General features: G+C 35.9%; 1 protein-coding gene across 2 annotated transcripts in view; it reads left to right on the top strand.

Moving 5' to 3' along the window:
- The first annotated feature begins 5,308 nt into the window (after positions 1 to 5,308).
- The window catches only part of LOC122018590 (protein ENHANCED DISEASE RESISTANCE 2-like), a 71,962-nt gene continuing 62,434 nt past the window's right edge, over positions 5,309 to 14,836 (top strand). The window contains exons 1-4 of one of the 2 annotated variants that reach the window (XM_042575958.1): positions 5,310 to 5,563; positions 5,662 to 5,850; positions 5,959 to 6,033; positions 6,729 to 6,782. In XM_042575958.1, the coding sequence (XP_042431892.1) occupies positions 5,713 to 5,850; positions 5,959 to 6,033; positions 6,729 to 6,782 (267 nt within the window). In that variant the 5' untranslated portion in view covers positions 5,310 to 5,563; positions 5,662 to 5,712. Of the gene's footprint in view, positions 5,851 to 5,958; positions 6,034 to 6,728; positions 6,783 to 14,836 lie in introns of both variants that reach the window. The other variant, XR_006121831.1, reaches the window with a different exon arrangement.

Raw genomic sequence — 14,836 nt, 5'->3', positions numbered from 1 at the left:
ACTCTCACAACCAACGACCTCTGGCCATTACTCCAGACTCTCGCCCCAGCGCAAGTTATAAGTGAGTATGCTCTCACGATCGATGTGTTGGGGTTGCAAGGTTGCAAACATAGTCCCACATTGAAAACATATGGGAAAGATCATGGGTTTATAAGAGAAAGATATCTCTATTGGCATGAGACCTTTTGGGTAGAGCCTAAGAGCAAAACCATGAGGGCTTAGGCCCAAAGTGGATAATATCATACCATTGTGGAGATATCTAAATTCTTTTCAATCCTATAATTGGTATAGAGCCAAGATTGTCAGAAGGATTAACCGCTGACTGTGCATAAGAGTTATGGTCTGATTGAGCCATATGGGTACAATATTGACCTCAAACAAAGAAAGTGGGTGTTCTTATGTTTGGATCAAGAGGACCAGACACCAGACAGGAAGTCCTAGTTGCGGCTAGGCAAGAAAGTCTTAGTAGGTCGGGTAGACCGAGAGGCAAGAAGACCTGGTGGGTCGAGGATCGGACATGGGAAGCTTGTGATCCTTTGTTTGAGGGGGGATTGTTGGGGTTACAAGGTTGCAAACATAGTGCCACATTGAAAACACATGGGAAAGATCATGGGTTTATAAGAGAAAGATATTTCCATTGACATGAGGCCTTTTGGGTAGAGCCCAAGAGTAAAACCATGAGGGCTTAGGCCCAAAGTAGACAATATGATACCATTGTGAAGATATCTAAATTCTTTTCGATCCTACACAATGACCTCTTGGTCTCGCCCCAACACGAGTTATAAGTGAGACTGCTTGCGCGACCAGCAACCTCTCGGTTGACATTCTTTACTCCCCCCCACCCCCCGTGCGTGCGAATTATAAGTAAGCAGACCTTCACTAACTACCTTTTGGTTAATATTTTAAATTTACCCCATCAGGGGTGATAGACGGGTAGGGCCCTTGCCATGGCTCACAAAAGTAGTTTTCCTGAGGGTAATTGGTGTCGTTATGGTCATATAATTCGTGGATATTCAAAAATGCCCTTTCTATTAAAGATATTTGCAGGAAACAAGAACTTCCAGTAGGAAAGGAATAAGGGGACAAAAATGAACACTGAAACCCGAGCAGATCCATATTTAATTGATAAATTATAGGGAAACACCCCTCAAACAAAATCACATTCGTAAATATGTAAAGACATAGAAGTCATCTAAGTGCTCAGAACTCCCTTTCAGAGCTAGCCGTGGGTCGACACCCGAGGTATTAACGTTCTGCTTGACCTACTTACTCAAGATGGATTCGAGTCTTTTCTATCTCATCCTGAGTCAATTAAAGAGTGTGTCATTGTTGAGCGATGATTTCATCTTTAATCCTTGCTTCTTCCTGCAGAAGGGACATGGAAGAGGCGTGTTTCTCTTTCAAGTAGATCATGAATTGAGCTTGGCTCTCCAGGTCTGAATAAGCTTTTTGTTTAGTGCTACCTCAGCATGGGCCCGCGATTTAGTAGCTAGCCAAAGTTCTTCAATTTCCCTACAAAGGGAAGACTGAAGGTCCCTCTCTTGCATCATCTCAGCTAATGCCATATCCTTCTAGGTAAGCAGGTGGGTCATATGAGTCAGTTGTTGACGAAGGTGTTACAGTTCATCTAACTCGGAGCTCGAATCTATAATTAAGGGGTGTTAGTTAAATGGAAGTGTGTCTCTCTGAGCGAGGCTCGACCCCTTTTAAAGAGGAGGAGGGGAGAAGTCAACTTTTACAGATATTAAAGTGGCCCTTCTCCTGAGGTTGATGGAGTAATTAAACAAATTGTCATACCGATGGTCTGGGGAAAGAAGCAACATTTATAGTGGCAAATTAAATGCAACTCAAGTTGGGGTCTAGTCAGTTGGACTTGAGCATCTTTCAACTAGACTTTGAGGGGTGTGTGATATGGTGCATAAAGGTGGGGCCCGATGAGGCCAGACAGTCAGAAGTCAAGCGGACGTAGTAGTTAGAAGTTATGGGGGCATGACAGTCATAAGACAAGGGGACGTGACAGTCAAGGGCAGTCAGAAGCTAAGGGATGTGGTAAGGAAGGGCAGTCATAAGTCAAGGGGAGGTGGCAGACAAGGGCAGTCAGAAGTCAAGAGGATATAACAGTCAGCAGATAGAAGTGGAAAGAAGGAGTTAGGCCGCATGATGTCATCAGTCGCATAATTTCCGGTCAGGTACCGACAGATCAGGGTCATCCCAGATCTGAGACACCATATGTAGCCTAGAGTAATGCCTGACCTGCCTCGACTGGTCGGGTTTCTCAGCCCTGGCCACATAGCCAAGCCTAGTACTTTCAGTGAGACAACTCCTGGTCGGCTTTTCGATGATCCAAGCATGAAAGGTGTGACTCTCGCCATAACTCGTCTCCCTCATCTAGACTCGAGTCAGGTGTTACACCCGAACGGTCATCCCGAGCTGACCATAGCCAAACCTAGGCGGGATAGAAAGCACTAGGCAACAATGATGTCAGAGAATCGTAACCTCCTATTAGGGAATAACTGTCATACGTTAGGAAATATTTCAATGGTCTGTTATCATCTATGAATGAAATATTCTTTCAACCAATGAGGGAGCACCATATGTCCTCCATTACCTAATAGGTTCTGACACCCAAAATTCTATGATAGTGGTCAGGCTCCAGAGGCACGCATTATCATATAAAAAGGGAGGTCCTCTCCCTTAGCCAGGTACGCACACATTTGTACTCATCTTCTACAGTTCTTTTTTTCTTCGTACACTGTTCTTCTGAGAAAAAAGTGTTGGACCCCGTGGTTATTTTGATGTGATCAACCAAGTTAGGTTGGGTCCTGCTTTATTTTAATCCTTGTGTCTAAGTGTGCAGGAGCTTATGAGCATAAAAAGTTGAGCGGAAGATGCAGCCAGCGAGAAGGATGACACGGGAAGGGAGTCGACGGTGCATTCGAGGGACAAAAGGGTTGCAAAAGAGTACACCGGTGGACGAGAAGAATGTATGCGATGTTTGAGGGACGAGAAGCCGGAGCGGAAGCCTGCTCGAGGTGAAGGTCAGAAATTGGATTCGAGTGAGCCCTATTTTAGTGGCTGAAATCATTCAAGAGATCGCAGCAGCAAAGGAGCGAAATGGAGCTGTAAGTGATGCTAGAGGCGCCTTTAAAGACTGTTGAAGGCGCCTCCGGCCTTCTGTGGAAAGCACCTTCCATGGCTAAAAGCGCCTTCCATGAACAGTGCGAATGCGCTTTCCATGGCTAAAGGCGCCTTTGATTAACAGTGCGAATGCGCCTTCCAACGCTATAGAAAGCGCCTTTGGTCAATCAAACTAGCCGTTTGCATGTGGATAAAGCTTTATCCACTTGCCACGCTGGAGGCACCTTCCAAGCCCTTTGGAGGCGCCTTCAAGATTCAGATAAGATTTCCCAGGGGCTATAAAAAGACCTCTGGACCTAGGAAATCAACAACAACTTGAGAACAACTACTGTAATCATTTCCTAGTCTTTTCTAAGCTTTTCAAAGAGTGTAAGAGGCTTCTCTGCCTACAGAGAAAGAGATTTTTCTAGTAGAGCTTTGTAATCGCCTTGGATTAACAACTACATAGGTTGTAACTAAGTCGAATTTGTTTGTCTCTTTTTTTTATTAGTTGTTTATTTTTGAGATTATAATTATTATGATAGTGCTACTAATCTTAGTTGGAAAAATAGAGAAAATTTTTTATTTTCTTTACAGACGTTGCATCCTCTTATTGGCCCTACTGTGTCAATAAAGGTACTTGACTTGAATGTCGGAGGGCATACATCGAGGACTTTTTCCCTGGTTTATGGTCTTTAACGTTCTGTGTACTTATCTGAGTGTGCGCAGAGCCTAAGTACCACCGGTCTTATCACCACTGTCCTTAAACTCCATATGGGGGTCCATCGTTCCGGTGCACATACGCCGAGTGTATCCAAGTCACCTATCCATCAACACCGACGTCATCTCAGCCGTCTTTTGTCTGACTCAGATTTTAGACAGGATCAATAATGCTTTCAAAGGCTTTGTCGATCCAAGAGGCTAACACTTAACGGATTGTGTCAAGTTCGTAATCTAATGTGTGTGGATACTATTAAAGGAGTCACACGTGGGGTTCTTATCTGTCTGTGATATCATTCACACCTATCGAGGACTTGAGGTATGTTTTTATGTTATTTTATATAAAACTATATATATCACGAAAAGATTCATGATTTAGCATATGTATTCCGTTGCGCTCAGATTCTAATAGGATTAAGCTATTATAAACTAGATATATAGTATCAACTTAAAAAATATATATAAATCATCCAATTTTTTAGCGGGATAGATTTTTTTAAAATATTTTTTTATAATGTCATTATGGAATATAAACCACTCCTATATATAAAATTCAATATCTAGTTCTCATTGATGAAACCTTATAAAAGTTTCTCACATGTCATTAGAATAAATTTTGACGGACAACCTAACATCATAAAATTTTAAATTTTCAAACTCTCCCGATATAAAATGCTGAGTGAGATTTGAACTCTTGTTACTTATGAAGTCCATCTTATCTCTTACCATCACATAATAGTCCTAGTTGATATTCTCTCTTTTCTTATTTTCATCTTTAAAGTTGACATGGTGTATCTAGTTTTATGAACTGATTGGTATTGGGATGACTGATCCGTCTCTATAAAATTTTTTCATCGGTTATCATGATAAATCGGGAGGTGCTCATGATGGTTTATTCAGACAACTTGCTTTCTCAGGGCCGCTACCCATTGGAGAAAAAATCTCTTGTAATTCGTCGCAGTTGAGTCTCAACCTTGAGTTTTTAGAATAAATATTTGGAGGTCTAAGCATTACACCATAGTCTCGAGGGTGACATTCCCTCATTTTTTTTTATAGTTGATATCATATATCTAACTTATGTTGATTGATCCTAGGTAATCGATCCGACTCTATGAAAAATTTTCACTCATGATTAAAATAAATCGAAAAATATTCAAATTATCAATTTAATATTTTTAAATTAATTGAAATTTAACCGTTAACAATTAATTGTTAAGATTCCATCCTTAAATATAAGAATATCTACTGCTTCATTATTGTCCTGAGTGATATTCCCACTTTTTGTTCTTTTTCCCACGGTATGTGAAATTGTTGGATGGATTAATGTGTAATTGGAAGAGGGAAATTGGAACATGCTGCAATATAAACGCGGAGGGCCGTAAAAATAAAATGGGGATTGTTTACTAATCCATGTGCTGGTACAGATGGGGTGGTTTTTGTTTACTCATCCTAATCAACTGTCCGCCGCTTGCTGGCCGCTGGGTCATCGTTTAAAAAACCCAACCCATTCTGCAGTCCACCACCTCCTCGCTCGGCTCGGGCTCGACTGGGTCGGCTGTCATCCCCAACTTCTTTCCAATCCCGGCACCGCCCGCTTTGGGCGTACCGATCGATCCCGGCTGACGTTGCCGCCCGGCAAGGAGGACTATCCAACCTCGTCGTCCACTGTCTGAGAGCTGCTTGCTCGCCAATCGAGTTCTTTCTTTAACGCTAGGGTTGACTTCAAGTTGAGGAAGATTTGTGATCGGCTCTGCTCGTCCTATTCGCTTCTTTCTCCCTCGCTCACAATTTGATATTTTACTGTAAACACTCATGGCGCTGTAGTTTAAAAATTGGATAGAAGGGTTCAGGCGTTTGAGAGGAATACGGGAAAAGATGTCTAAGGCGGTGTATGAGGGATGGATGGTTCGTATTGGAAGGCGGAAGATCGGACGCTCTTTCATCCACATGCGGTACTTCGTCCTGGAAACCAGGGTCCTTGCGTACTACAAGAGGAAGCCCCAGGATAACATGGTATATCACTACTGATCTTTTGTGCGATCATTCAATTCAATTGCTTGAGTATTTTCAAGTGAAGATTCGAACTTCGTTTATGGTGTTGACTACCGTTTGTCTGACCAGGTTCCAATCAAGACACTTCTTATTGATGGAAACTGTAGAGTGGAGGATAGGGGGCTTAAAACGCACCACGGGCATGTAAGTTTTCATCTTTATTAGGGGAAAATCTTGATTCCTGACCTAATTAACGTTCAACATGTCTTTCATTCAATTTACAGTGTTCAGTTTGATCCTAGTTACAATAAATCAGCTTTGCTCATCTCTGAGTTAGATTATTACATCCATCATCAAACTATACACATCTTAACCTCCTTTTGCACTAGAGTGTTTCTTGATCATACTAGTACTTTTAATACTTGAAATTGACACTTTGTCAATTCTTCTTGATCTACCTCAAGCCATACCTACTTCGCCTCTGTATGCATTCTGTGCTTTATGTATTTCATTAACCGGAACTAACCAAAAAAGAAAAAAAAGAGAGTAGAAGAACAAAGATCTACAATCTTCTATAGTTTTAGAATTCCTGTTCTTTACAAGCATAAAACTTGTAAATGTGATTGTTTAAGAGCAGCGTACCATAGCTTCACTCTTAAGTTCATTGTAAATACATGAGATACTTATGGTTCTAACAAAATTGTCTTAGTCTTATCGAAGAGATCCATTGTTGTGGTTGTCTTAGTATTCACCTTTTTTTATACAAGTTATGTATTTATTTATTTTTACACTAAGACAATTAAGTTTGTTATTATACTTAGATGCTTTACACTTGTCTACCAAATTTCGCTCACTTTCTCTCCTTTATTGCATTATTTATTAAATTTTTGTGTGTGCAGACGGTGTATGTTCTATGTGTTTACAACAAGAAAGAGAAGCATCATCGACTTATGGTTTGTGCTTGTGTCACTTCTTTTACTAAATTGATTGATTGTCTCATTTTATCCACCTTAAGAATTTATTTCTATTGAGTCTAAATTGCAACTAGGATTAGTATTTTTGGTGCTTCAATAAAACCATATAGTAGCTACAACTAGAGTTGTCAATTTGAGTTGGGTCCGTCGGGTTGTCCCGCCTCGTCAAACAATTTAAGCGGATTGAGTTGAAATTTTATCAACTAATTTAAAGGCGGATCCAGCTGGTCGGGCTTGCCGACCCGTTTGGGCTCGTGACCCGCTGCGGGGTTGGGTTGGCCCTGGGTTGAGAAAAAAAAATTTCTCCAAAACTTAAAATTAAAGTGAAAAATTTAATGAGCTCGTGGGTTTGACAACCCAAATTTAAACTTTTTAATCTTTTCTATATATATTTTATTTTTTATTTATTTTTTAGTGGGCTTGTGGGTTGATCCGCCTAACCCGCAATCAGTCTTGAGTTGGATTGGGTTGGGGATTTCCCAATTCGACAAGATGACGGGTCGCTACGGATCGGCCATCCCGCTACGGGTCGATTGTTTGACGGCTCTAGCTACAACAGGTAATATAAACCTTAAGCATCGATAAATTTTTGATGATCCAAAAAGTTGCAATTATGATTTTGCAAAATCATTTGGACCAACATGGTGCTTTGAGTTGGATTGATTCAACCCCGCTACGGGTCGGCCCGTCTGACAACCCTAGCTACAACAAGCAATATAAATCTTAAGCATCGATAAATTTTTGATGATCCAAAAAGTTGCAATTATGATTTAACAAAATCATTTGGACTAACATGGTGCTTTGAGTTGGATTGATACAACCAATAACAACAATCAAGCCTTATCCCTCTAGGTGAAGTTAGCTATATGGATCCTTTTCTACAATTAGGCTTTATCCGCTAGTATATTTAGAGCCGTCAATTTGGGTTGGACTTGCCGAGTTGGCCCACCCCACCAAACAATTTAAAGGAGTTGGGTTGAAATTTTATCAACTCATTTAAAGATGAGTTCAGACCGCCTAGGCCGTGACCTACACAAGGGGTCGTCCCGGGCTTGGGTTGACCGGAGGGTTGAGAATTTTTTTTTCTCCAAAACTTAAAATTAAAGTAGAAAATTCAATGGGCTCATGGATTTTTCTCGTCTAATTCGTAACCCAAATTTTTACTTTTTTCTATATATATTTTATTTATTTATTTATTTGTTAATGGGCTCGTAGGTTGGCCCACCTAACCTAAAAAAATCACTTGGTATAATTCTTTAAATAGTTATTTATTACTTTAATACTCATTAACCACCTGAGTTAGTTTCCTTATTGCATCTACTTTAGATGCATTAGTATCTACTTTATTGACCATAATGTAAGAAAAATTGATTACAATAATTATTTATTTAAACACATTTAATTTTTAAATTGGAGGATATGCTAATTTACTAAGAGAAAATTTTGAGCATTCACTTTTGTATATTGACTTTATTATAAGAACGTGAATTCTTCCACATTTTTACTACCTTCACATTTCATTATTTCAAGGAAGACTTGGTTGACTTTCTTTCTTTACAAATTCAAATGCATTCTTGTTTGAAAGGGTTACTAATATGGAGTAAAATAACATAATGTTAAAGCACAAAAAAAGAAGTGAAGTACTTTGATTCCTTTTTTTTTTTGGGAAGAGATATTCAAATAATAAATGAAGAAATATTGTAGTGGAACTAATTCTCCCTTGTGCTTGGAAGCGATGAACAAAAGAAGAGGAGTTGACAACTTGCATAGAGTCAATTTCTCTTTAGTATGGGAGAATATTGTAGTTAGATTTTTAAATATTATTTATTGTTAAAAAGTTTAAAATTGTACTAGTCATTAAATTTTTATTCTTATATTTTGAAGAAAATAGGAGAATTTTTAAAAGGATCTTTAGAGAGCATTTGGTTTGTGCTTTTTTTATTTCTATTTTTTTATAAAATGCATGTTTTCTGAAAAATAGTGTTTTGTTTGCATTTTCTACATCTGTTTTTTAGAAAAAAATATAGCATTTTCTAGAAAAGTAGAGAATGTCTAAAAGTCATTTTCTAAGAAAAGAGAAAACGCATGTTTTTTAGAAAATGAAAATAGAAAACGCGCAAACCAAATGCTCTCTTAGTTTTTTAGAAAAAATAAAAATAGAGCTTTTATATAGTTAGAGATTTTATTAGTATAAATTGACTCATTCTTTTATAAAAAATAACTTGTATTGCCAATTTATAAAAGGGGTTAGGGTCCCTTGTATTAAACAAGATATTTGAAATAAGAAAATTTCTCTTTTGATTCTTTTGGTGATAATATATTTTTTTGTGTCTTCTGGGTTAGTATTTTCTCTGAGATATTTATCTCCATTAATTCTATCCACATTCTTTTATGGTATGTTGGTTTGATTTTTGTGCTACATCAAGAGTTTTAGAGTGAATGTGATTTGACCTACATACCTCATTTCATGGATCATTAATGCTTTCATACCATGATTTACATCATGGATCACAATATTTGACTCCTTACTAATGTGATATAGTCTTATGAGATTATTTTCTATTCATAATCCAACACTTATAGATCAATGATCATTAATCACTTAATTAAGGTGATATATAACATTGAAACCATCTAATTATAAAGGAAAATCCTTTACACTACTCATTATACGACTTTTAAAACAAGGAAAAACTTCTAGATGTTATATTAGGTCAAGAGACAACGTCAACCTTAGAATCAGATTAATTACAGAATGGGCACTTATCATTCTCAAAAATGGAATATTATGCTTCTGAGATCCATAATGCAATTATTTGGGTAAAACTATTTCTCAAAACTCCATGAGAATATTGTCACCACATCACTACTGACCTAGTGGCGGGTTTGCCTTGTTGTACACCCTTAAAACATAGACTCCACTAACTAAGATTCCTTACAACGTTAGAAATTCATTTTATTTGATTGGTATAGTTAAGATATGCATTGTTAACCACTTACTCCATAGCGTTCCACGCCAACAATTTTTTAGGTAATATGCTTACATTATAGGTCAACTACAATAAATCAAAGAGATAATAAATCACATATGGAAAATGCTTTATACTAAGAACTATCAAAACAGAATAAATTATTAAAATAACTCAGTCACATGTCATTTTCCTAAGCATATCAAGGTAAAGTGTACACAAGTTATCAATTCTCATGTTGTCCTTTGTTCCTACTCACTCTTAGCCAATCTACAGTTGCTTTTCTTCAACAACGTTAGAAATTCATTTTATTTGCTTGGTATCCTTAAGATACGCATTGTTAACCACTTACTCCATAGCGCTCCATGCCAACAATTTTTTAGGTAATATGCTTACATTATAGGCCAACTACACTAAATCAAAGAGATAATAAATCACATATGGAAAATGCTTTATACTAAGAACTATCAAAACAGAATAAATTATTAAAATAACTCAGTCACATGTCATTTTCCTAAGCATATCAAGGTAAAGCGTACACAAGTTATCAATTCTCATGTTGGCCTTTGTTCCCACTCACTCTTAGCCAATCTACAGTTGCTTCTCTTCAACAACGTTGGAAATTCATTTTATTTGCTTGGTATCCTTAAGATTCGCATTGTTAACCACTTACTCCATAGCATTCCAAGCCAACAATTTTTCAAAGTAATATGTTTAAACTCCACTACATCAAAGAGATAATAAATCACATATGTAAAAATGAGCAATGCTTTAGAATAAGAACTAACAACACAAAATAGATTATTAATCCATAAAATAACACAGGCCAAGTCATTTTCCTAAGCATATCAAGGTAAAGCGTATACAAGTTATCAATTCTCTTCTTAACCTTTGTTCCTGCTCACTGTTAGCTAAACCATGTTTACTTGTCTTCAACACCACTAAGTTGAATTTTCCTGAACTATGAATCGCCATTAAATATTAAGAAAAGAGGTAAAACACTTTTATCTTGCCACAAGCAACTCTATAAGAAACCATATTGATCCTTTAGACCCTATTGCTTAGAGAAGCTCCTTGGCTTGCCCTATATATAACATTATGAAATTCAAAATATTAAAACCCAACGAAGAAAGACCCATAATTTCAAATAACTAACATTGAATTTTTAATTTCCAAACCGACTAAAAGCTACAAATTTTTTGAATCAACTCACTTTGATACCACATAAAATTATCATGCCCCATACCCTAAGAATAACTTTCTCATAAATACAAGTGTCCCCTTGGGCTACTTGTTAACTTTTTTCTCTTTTAAAATGGACTACCCCTTTATTTTCCTTTTACAACAACTTATCATTTTTTATGAAATAAGTTTTCATCACTTTGTTACCATATCCCATACAATGTAAAAAAAATAAGTTCATTTACAACAACAATGGCAATTGCAATATTTAAATGAACAAATACATCATATAGAAATCATATCGTTAAAATCTAAATACTTTTAGAAATCCATCATTTTAAGCTTGGAAGCAATACATTATCCCATTAGAGAAACATAAACTTCTTAGGTCTAAGGAAATACTAAAAGTTCAAAAAATTATAAAGTGAATAATACAACATCAGCAAGCAACAATGTTTATCTAGTATTAATAACTAAAGAGAGATTTAGAGATGATTTTGATGAAGGCCTATAGCCACATAAAATCATTTGTCACATTCTCAACATCTTTATCATTAGCATCAACATTATGACACACATTTATTCCACATCAATATAATTATTAAATCTTCCTTTTGCCCTCCAAAATCCACCATAATAGTTGTTTGGGGATTTTGTCATAAGCTTTTCTCTAAATCAATAAAATAGATGTGCAAATCTTGGTCTTCTTTTTTTTTTTCTCTATATATTTTTATTATCATCTTATTAGATAAATGACATCTCAGGATTTAGTAGGTTGAGTTATAAGTGAATCTAGAGCCATATTTTTTATAGGTTAATGTAGAATTGATTTTTGTTGACTTAAATCTTTTTTGGCCATTTTTTTTCAGCAAGATATGGGATTGGTACATTTGAGTTAAAATTTAAACACTATATGAAGCTTCTCTTAGTTTATGGGAGATCACTAGGATTTAATGATTTTAAAATAGCCCATTTGTGACTTTTTCTATGTAATTTTTTTTTAACATTAAAGGTTTTAAATTAATTAAACTAGCAATTGAATATATAAAATATAATTTTAATAACAAAAAAATATGAGAGAATAATTGTGACTGAACATGAGATTTCTTTAAGGATTTTAGATATCTCATATTTCTTATTTAATAAAAAGAAAATATTGATGAATTTATGATTAGGAAGATAGATATTGAGTGAGTGATTGGGATGAAAGTAGTTAGAGATTCTAAGTTTAAAAGAAAAATTTACACGATTGTGGTACCATGTCTATGTTTTGGATTACAATTGGATAAGTTTGTTGAAAATAACATAGACAAAAGATGATATATTATGGACAAAAATGCTAGATGTGAGCATGGGTTGAAATTTTGTAACTTGCCACTGGCACAATTGAAAATTTGAAACGTATCATGATGATATATTATCAAAACTGGATACTCTTCTACATGCAAAGTCTCTTGTTCCATTATATCAATCATGTTAGTGAATATCCTGTCATGCCAACGCTTAACATCGTTTAGCATGCTATAACATAGATAACACAATTCGAGATGAATAGAAATAATGTTGTTATTATTTTATAGTTTGTGTAAGATAATATCAAAATTTATGTTTTAGATGGAACATAAAGTGAAAGTTTAACTATATAGTTTGCTTATCTTTTTATTTTTTCTTCATCTCCCACCTCTAATTTGTCACTGACACCATATAACATTCAAAAATCAAAATGTGGTACGATTCGAGATTTTGAACTTTGGATGTGAGTTTACTTGAATATTAAAAAAAAAGTTACTAATATTAAGAAAAGCTATAGTTGTTGATAAATTCACTGTTAAAATGATAGAATATACATTAAGACTACATAAGATTGCATAAATTTCGAGGGATAAGATCATGTAGTTGACGTTTAAGGACTAAGACCAACTCTAGAAGATGAGGGTAATGATAGTGTGTGGATTTTTCCCTACAAAAGTGATAAATTAATAGTTTTTTTTTGTCTTGTGAGGCAAGGTTATTACTTCCTTCTTGTTTTGTCAATTTCAGATATTAATCTAACATTAACCTAGTCGTTCATTTATATATTCACGTGTTAATCTAGGTGTTTATAGATCTAACACATATGTTTGAATCTAGGTGAACATCCTATCAAGATCCAACACCCCCTATCAAAATTAATTTTTAGATTGCCAAATAAGATATACTATACAAGATAGCCAAGGTCTTCATCTTTGTAATATGCCTAGAGCCTCTAATCTCTCTTTTGAAGACTCGTAACATTTGTCTTGCAGTGCTCATCTCTTGTTGGATACCTAGCTAAGTGCACACTCTGGTCCACAAGGTCTTACTAACTGAGAAGTTGAAGAAAAAGTGCTCCTCAGTCTATCCTTCCCTGGCATAAATACTCGAAATACCAAAAAAAATCCTAAATATCAAAAAACTAAAAATTGCTTAAAAAAAGATGTTTAGAGTCTCCGAAAAGACCTTAAACGATGTTTTTCAGATTTGAAAATTGTCAGATTACAAGTTCCACAGATAACAAATCTAGGTAACGAGCTTCGATTCAAACCAAACAGCGCCTCGTTCTGATATCCGAGTCAAAAGTTATGACCCGTTGAAGCTCGGAAGGTCTTCTTGGGTCGATCCTGCATCAATATGCAAGCATCCATGTGCAAGTAGCAACAACACAAAACTATGCTTGGGTATGATGCCAGTCGTCAAACCACTGTAGTTCAAGATGACTGCTGTCCCTTCAGCCAAAAGAAGTCATATGCATCTGCAGTGCCTTATCAAGTCGAGTAATACCAAGAGCTGAGCATAGATGTCGCCTGGTTTGCTGCCCTTGCACGATCCAAGACAATATTTTTAATCTACAGTAGTCGCTTAATAAGCAGCGAGTTTGATGCCTTCACTTGCCGCTTAATATATGTATCTTTAATTTTCATTTCGTGATGTATGATTTGACAAAATTTTCAAGATATAGTACGATCATTTTATATATATATATATATATATATATATATATAACCATGTAGCATATTAACGAAGAAATGTTGAAATATATTTATCTAGATTAAATAATATGAGGCATAATAAAGTGTACTAATCAATTTTTGCAATCTATAGTTTCAATAAATGCCACATTCTCATTGAAACTATTTATAAAATGAAAAAACCCGTTGTTAATCAGCCTATTTATAGAGAATTACATACCCAAGCAAATCATGAAAACACAAACCCAAATGACTGTGTTTACTGCTCAAAGGAAAATGTTTAAGTTAATACTTATAAGTTACAACACTAAAACTCAGAGAGGTGGTAAAAAATTTCACAAGAACTAATCTTCTCTTGGAGGAGAAACATTGAATATCGTCATGCTAATCTTTATTAACTCGGTCCATTTTGAGGAAGATGGGAAATAGAAGTACATTGCCTGCCGTTTTGGATTTCTAACATTGCTCAGTAATTTCAAATTCAGTAATTTCACACTGCTAGGTTTTCCATCTATTCACTGATCTAGTCTGCGTGCTTTGCCACTCAGGGATAGCTGACACTGGCATTGAGATCTTTTCCATGTTCAAACAGTGTTTACCTTCATGCTTGCTTTCCCATGTGGAGGCCTTTTCTCAACTTATTTCATGTTTAGATTTGGTTCCACATCTTAACACATGGGCGCATTGACCTTTGCTGCACAGATTGACATTTAGAAGCTCGGGTTTTAGTGCTGTTTCTTTATGAAATGATTTGTCTTCACATATGTCATTAACAATGGGATCCAATTTTTTTGTTTTTAATTTTTAAAAAGTTCCGTTGAAATCAAGGTTCGAAATCTCATTTTGTGCTAGAGTTTTGGTTCTCGGCCAGGATGAGCCATGCTGGTGGCCAACA

This window comes from Zingiber officinale, chromosome 9A, assembly GCF_018446385.1.
Source record: "Zingiber officinale cultivar Zhangliang chromosome 9A, Zo_v1.1, whole genome shotgun sequence".
NCBI classification, from domain to species: Eukaryota; Viridiplantae; Streptophyta; class Magnoliopsida; order Zingiberales; family Zingiberaceae; genus Zingiber; species Zingiber officinale.
This window is presented reverse-complemented; position numbering and strand designations above follow the sequence as displayed.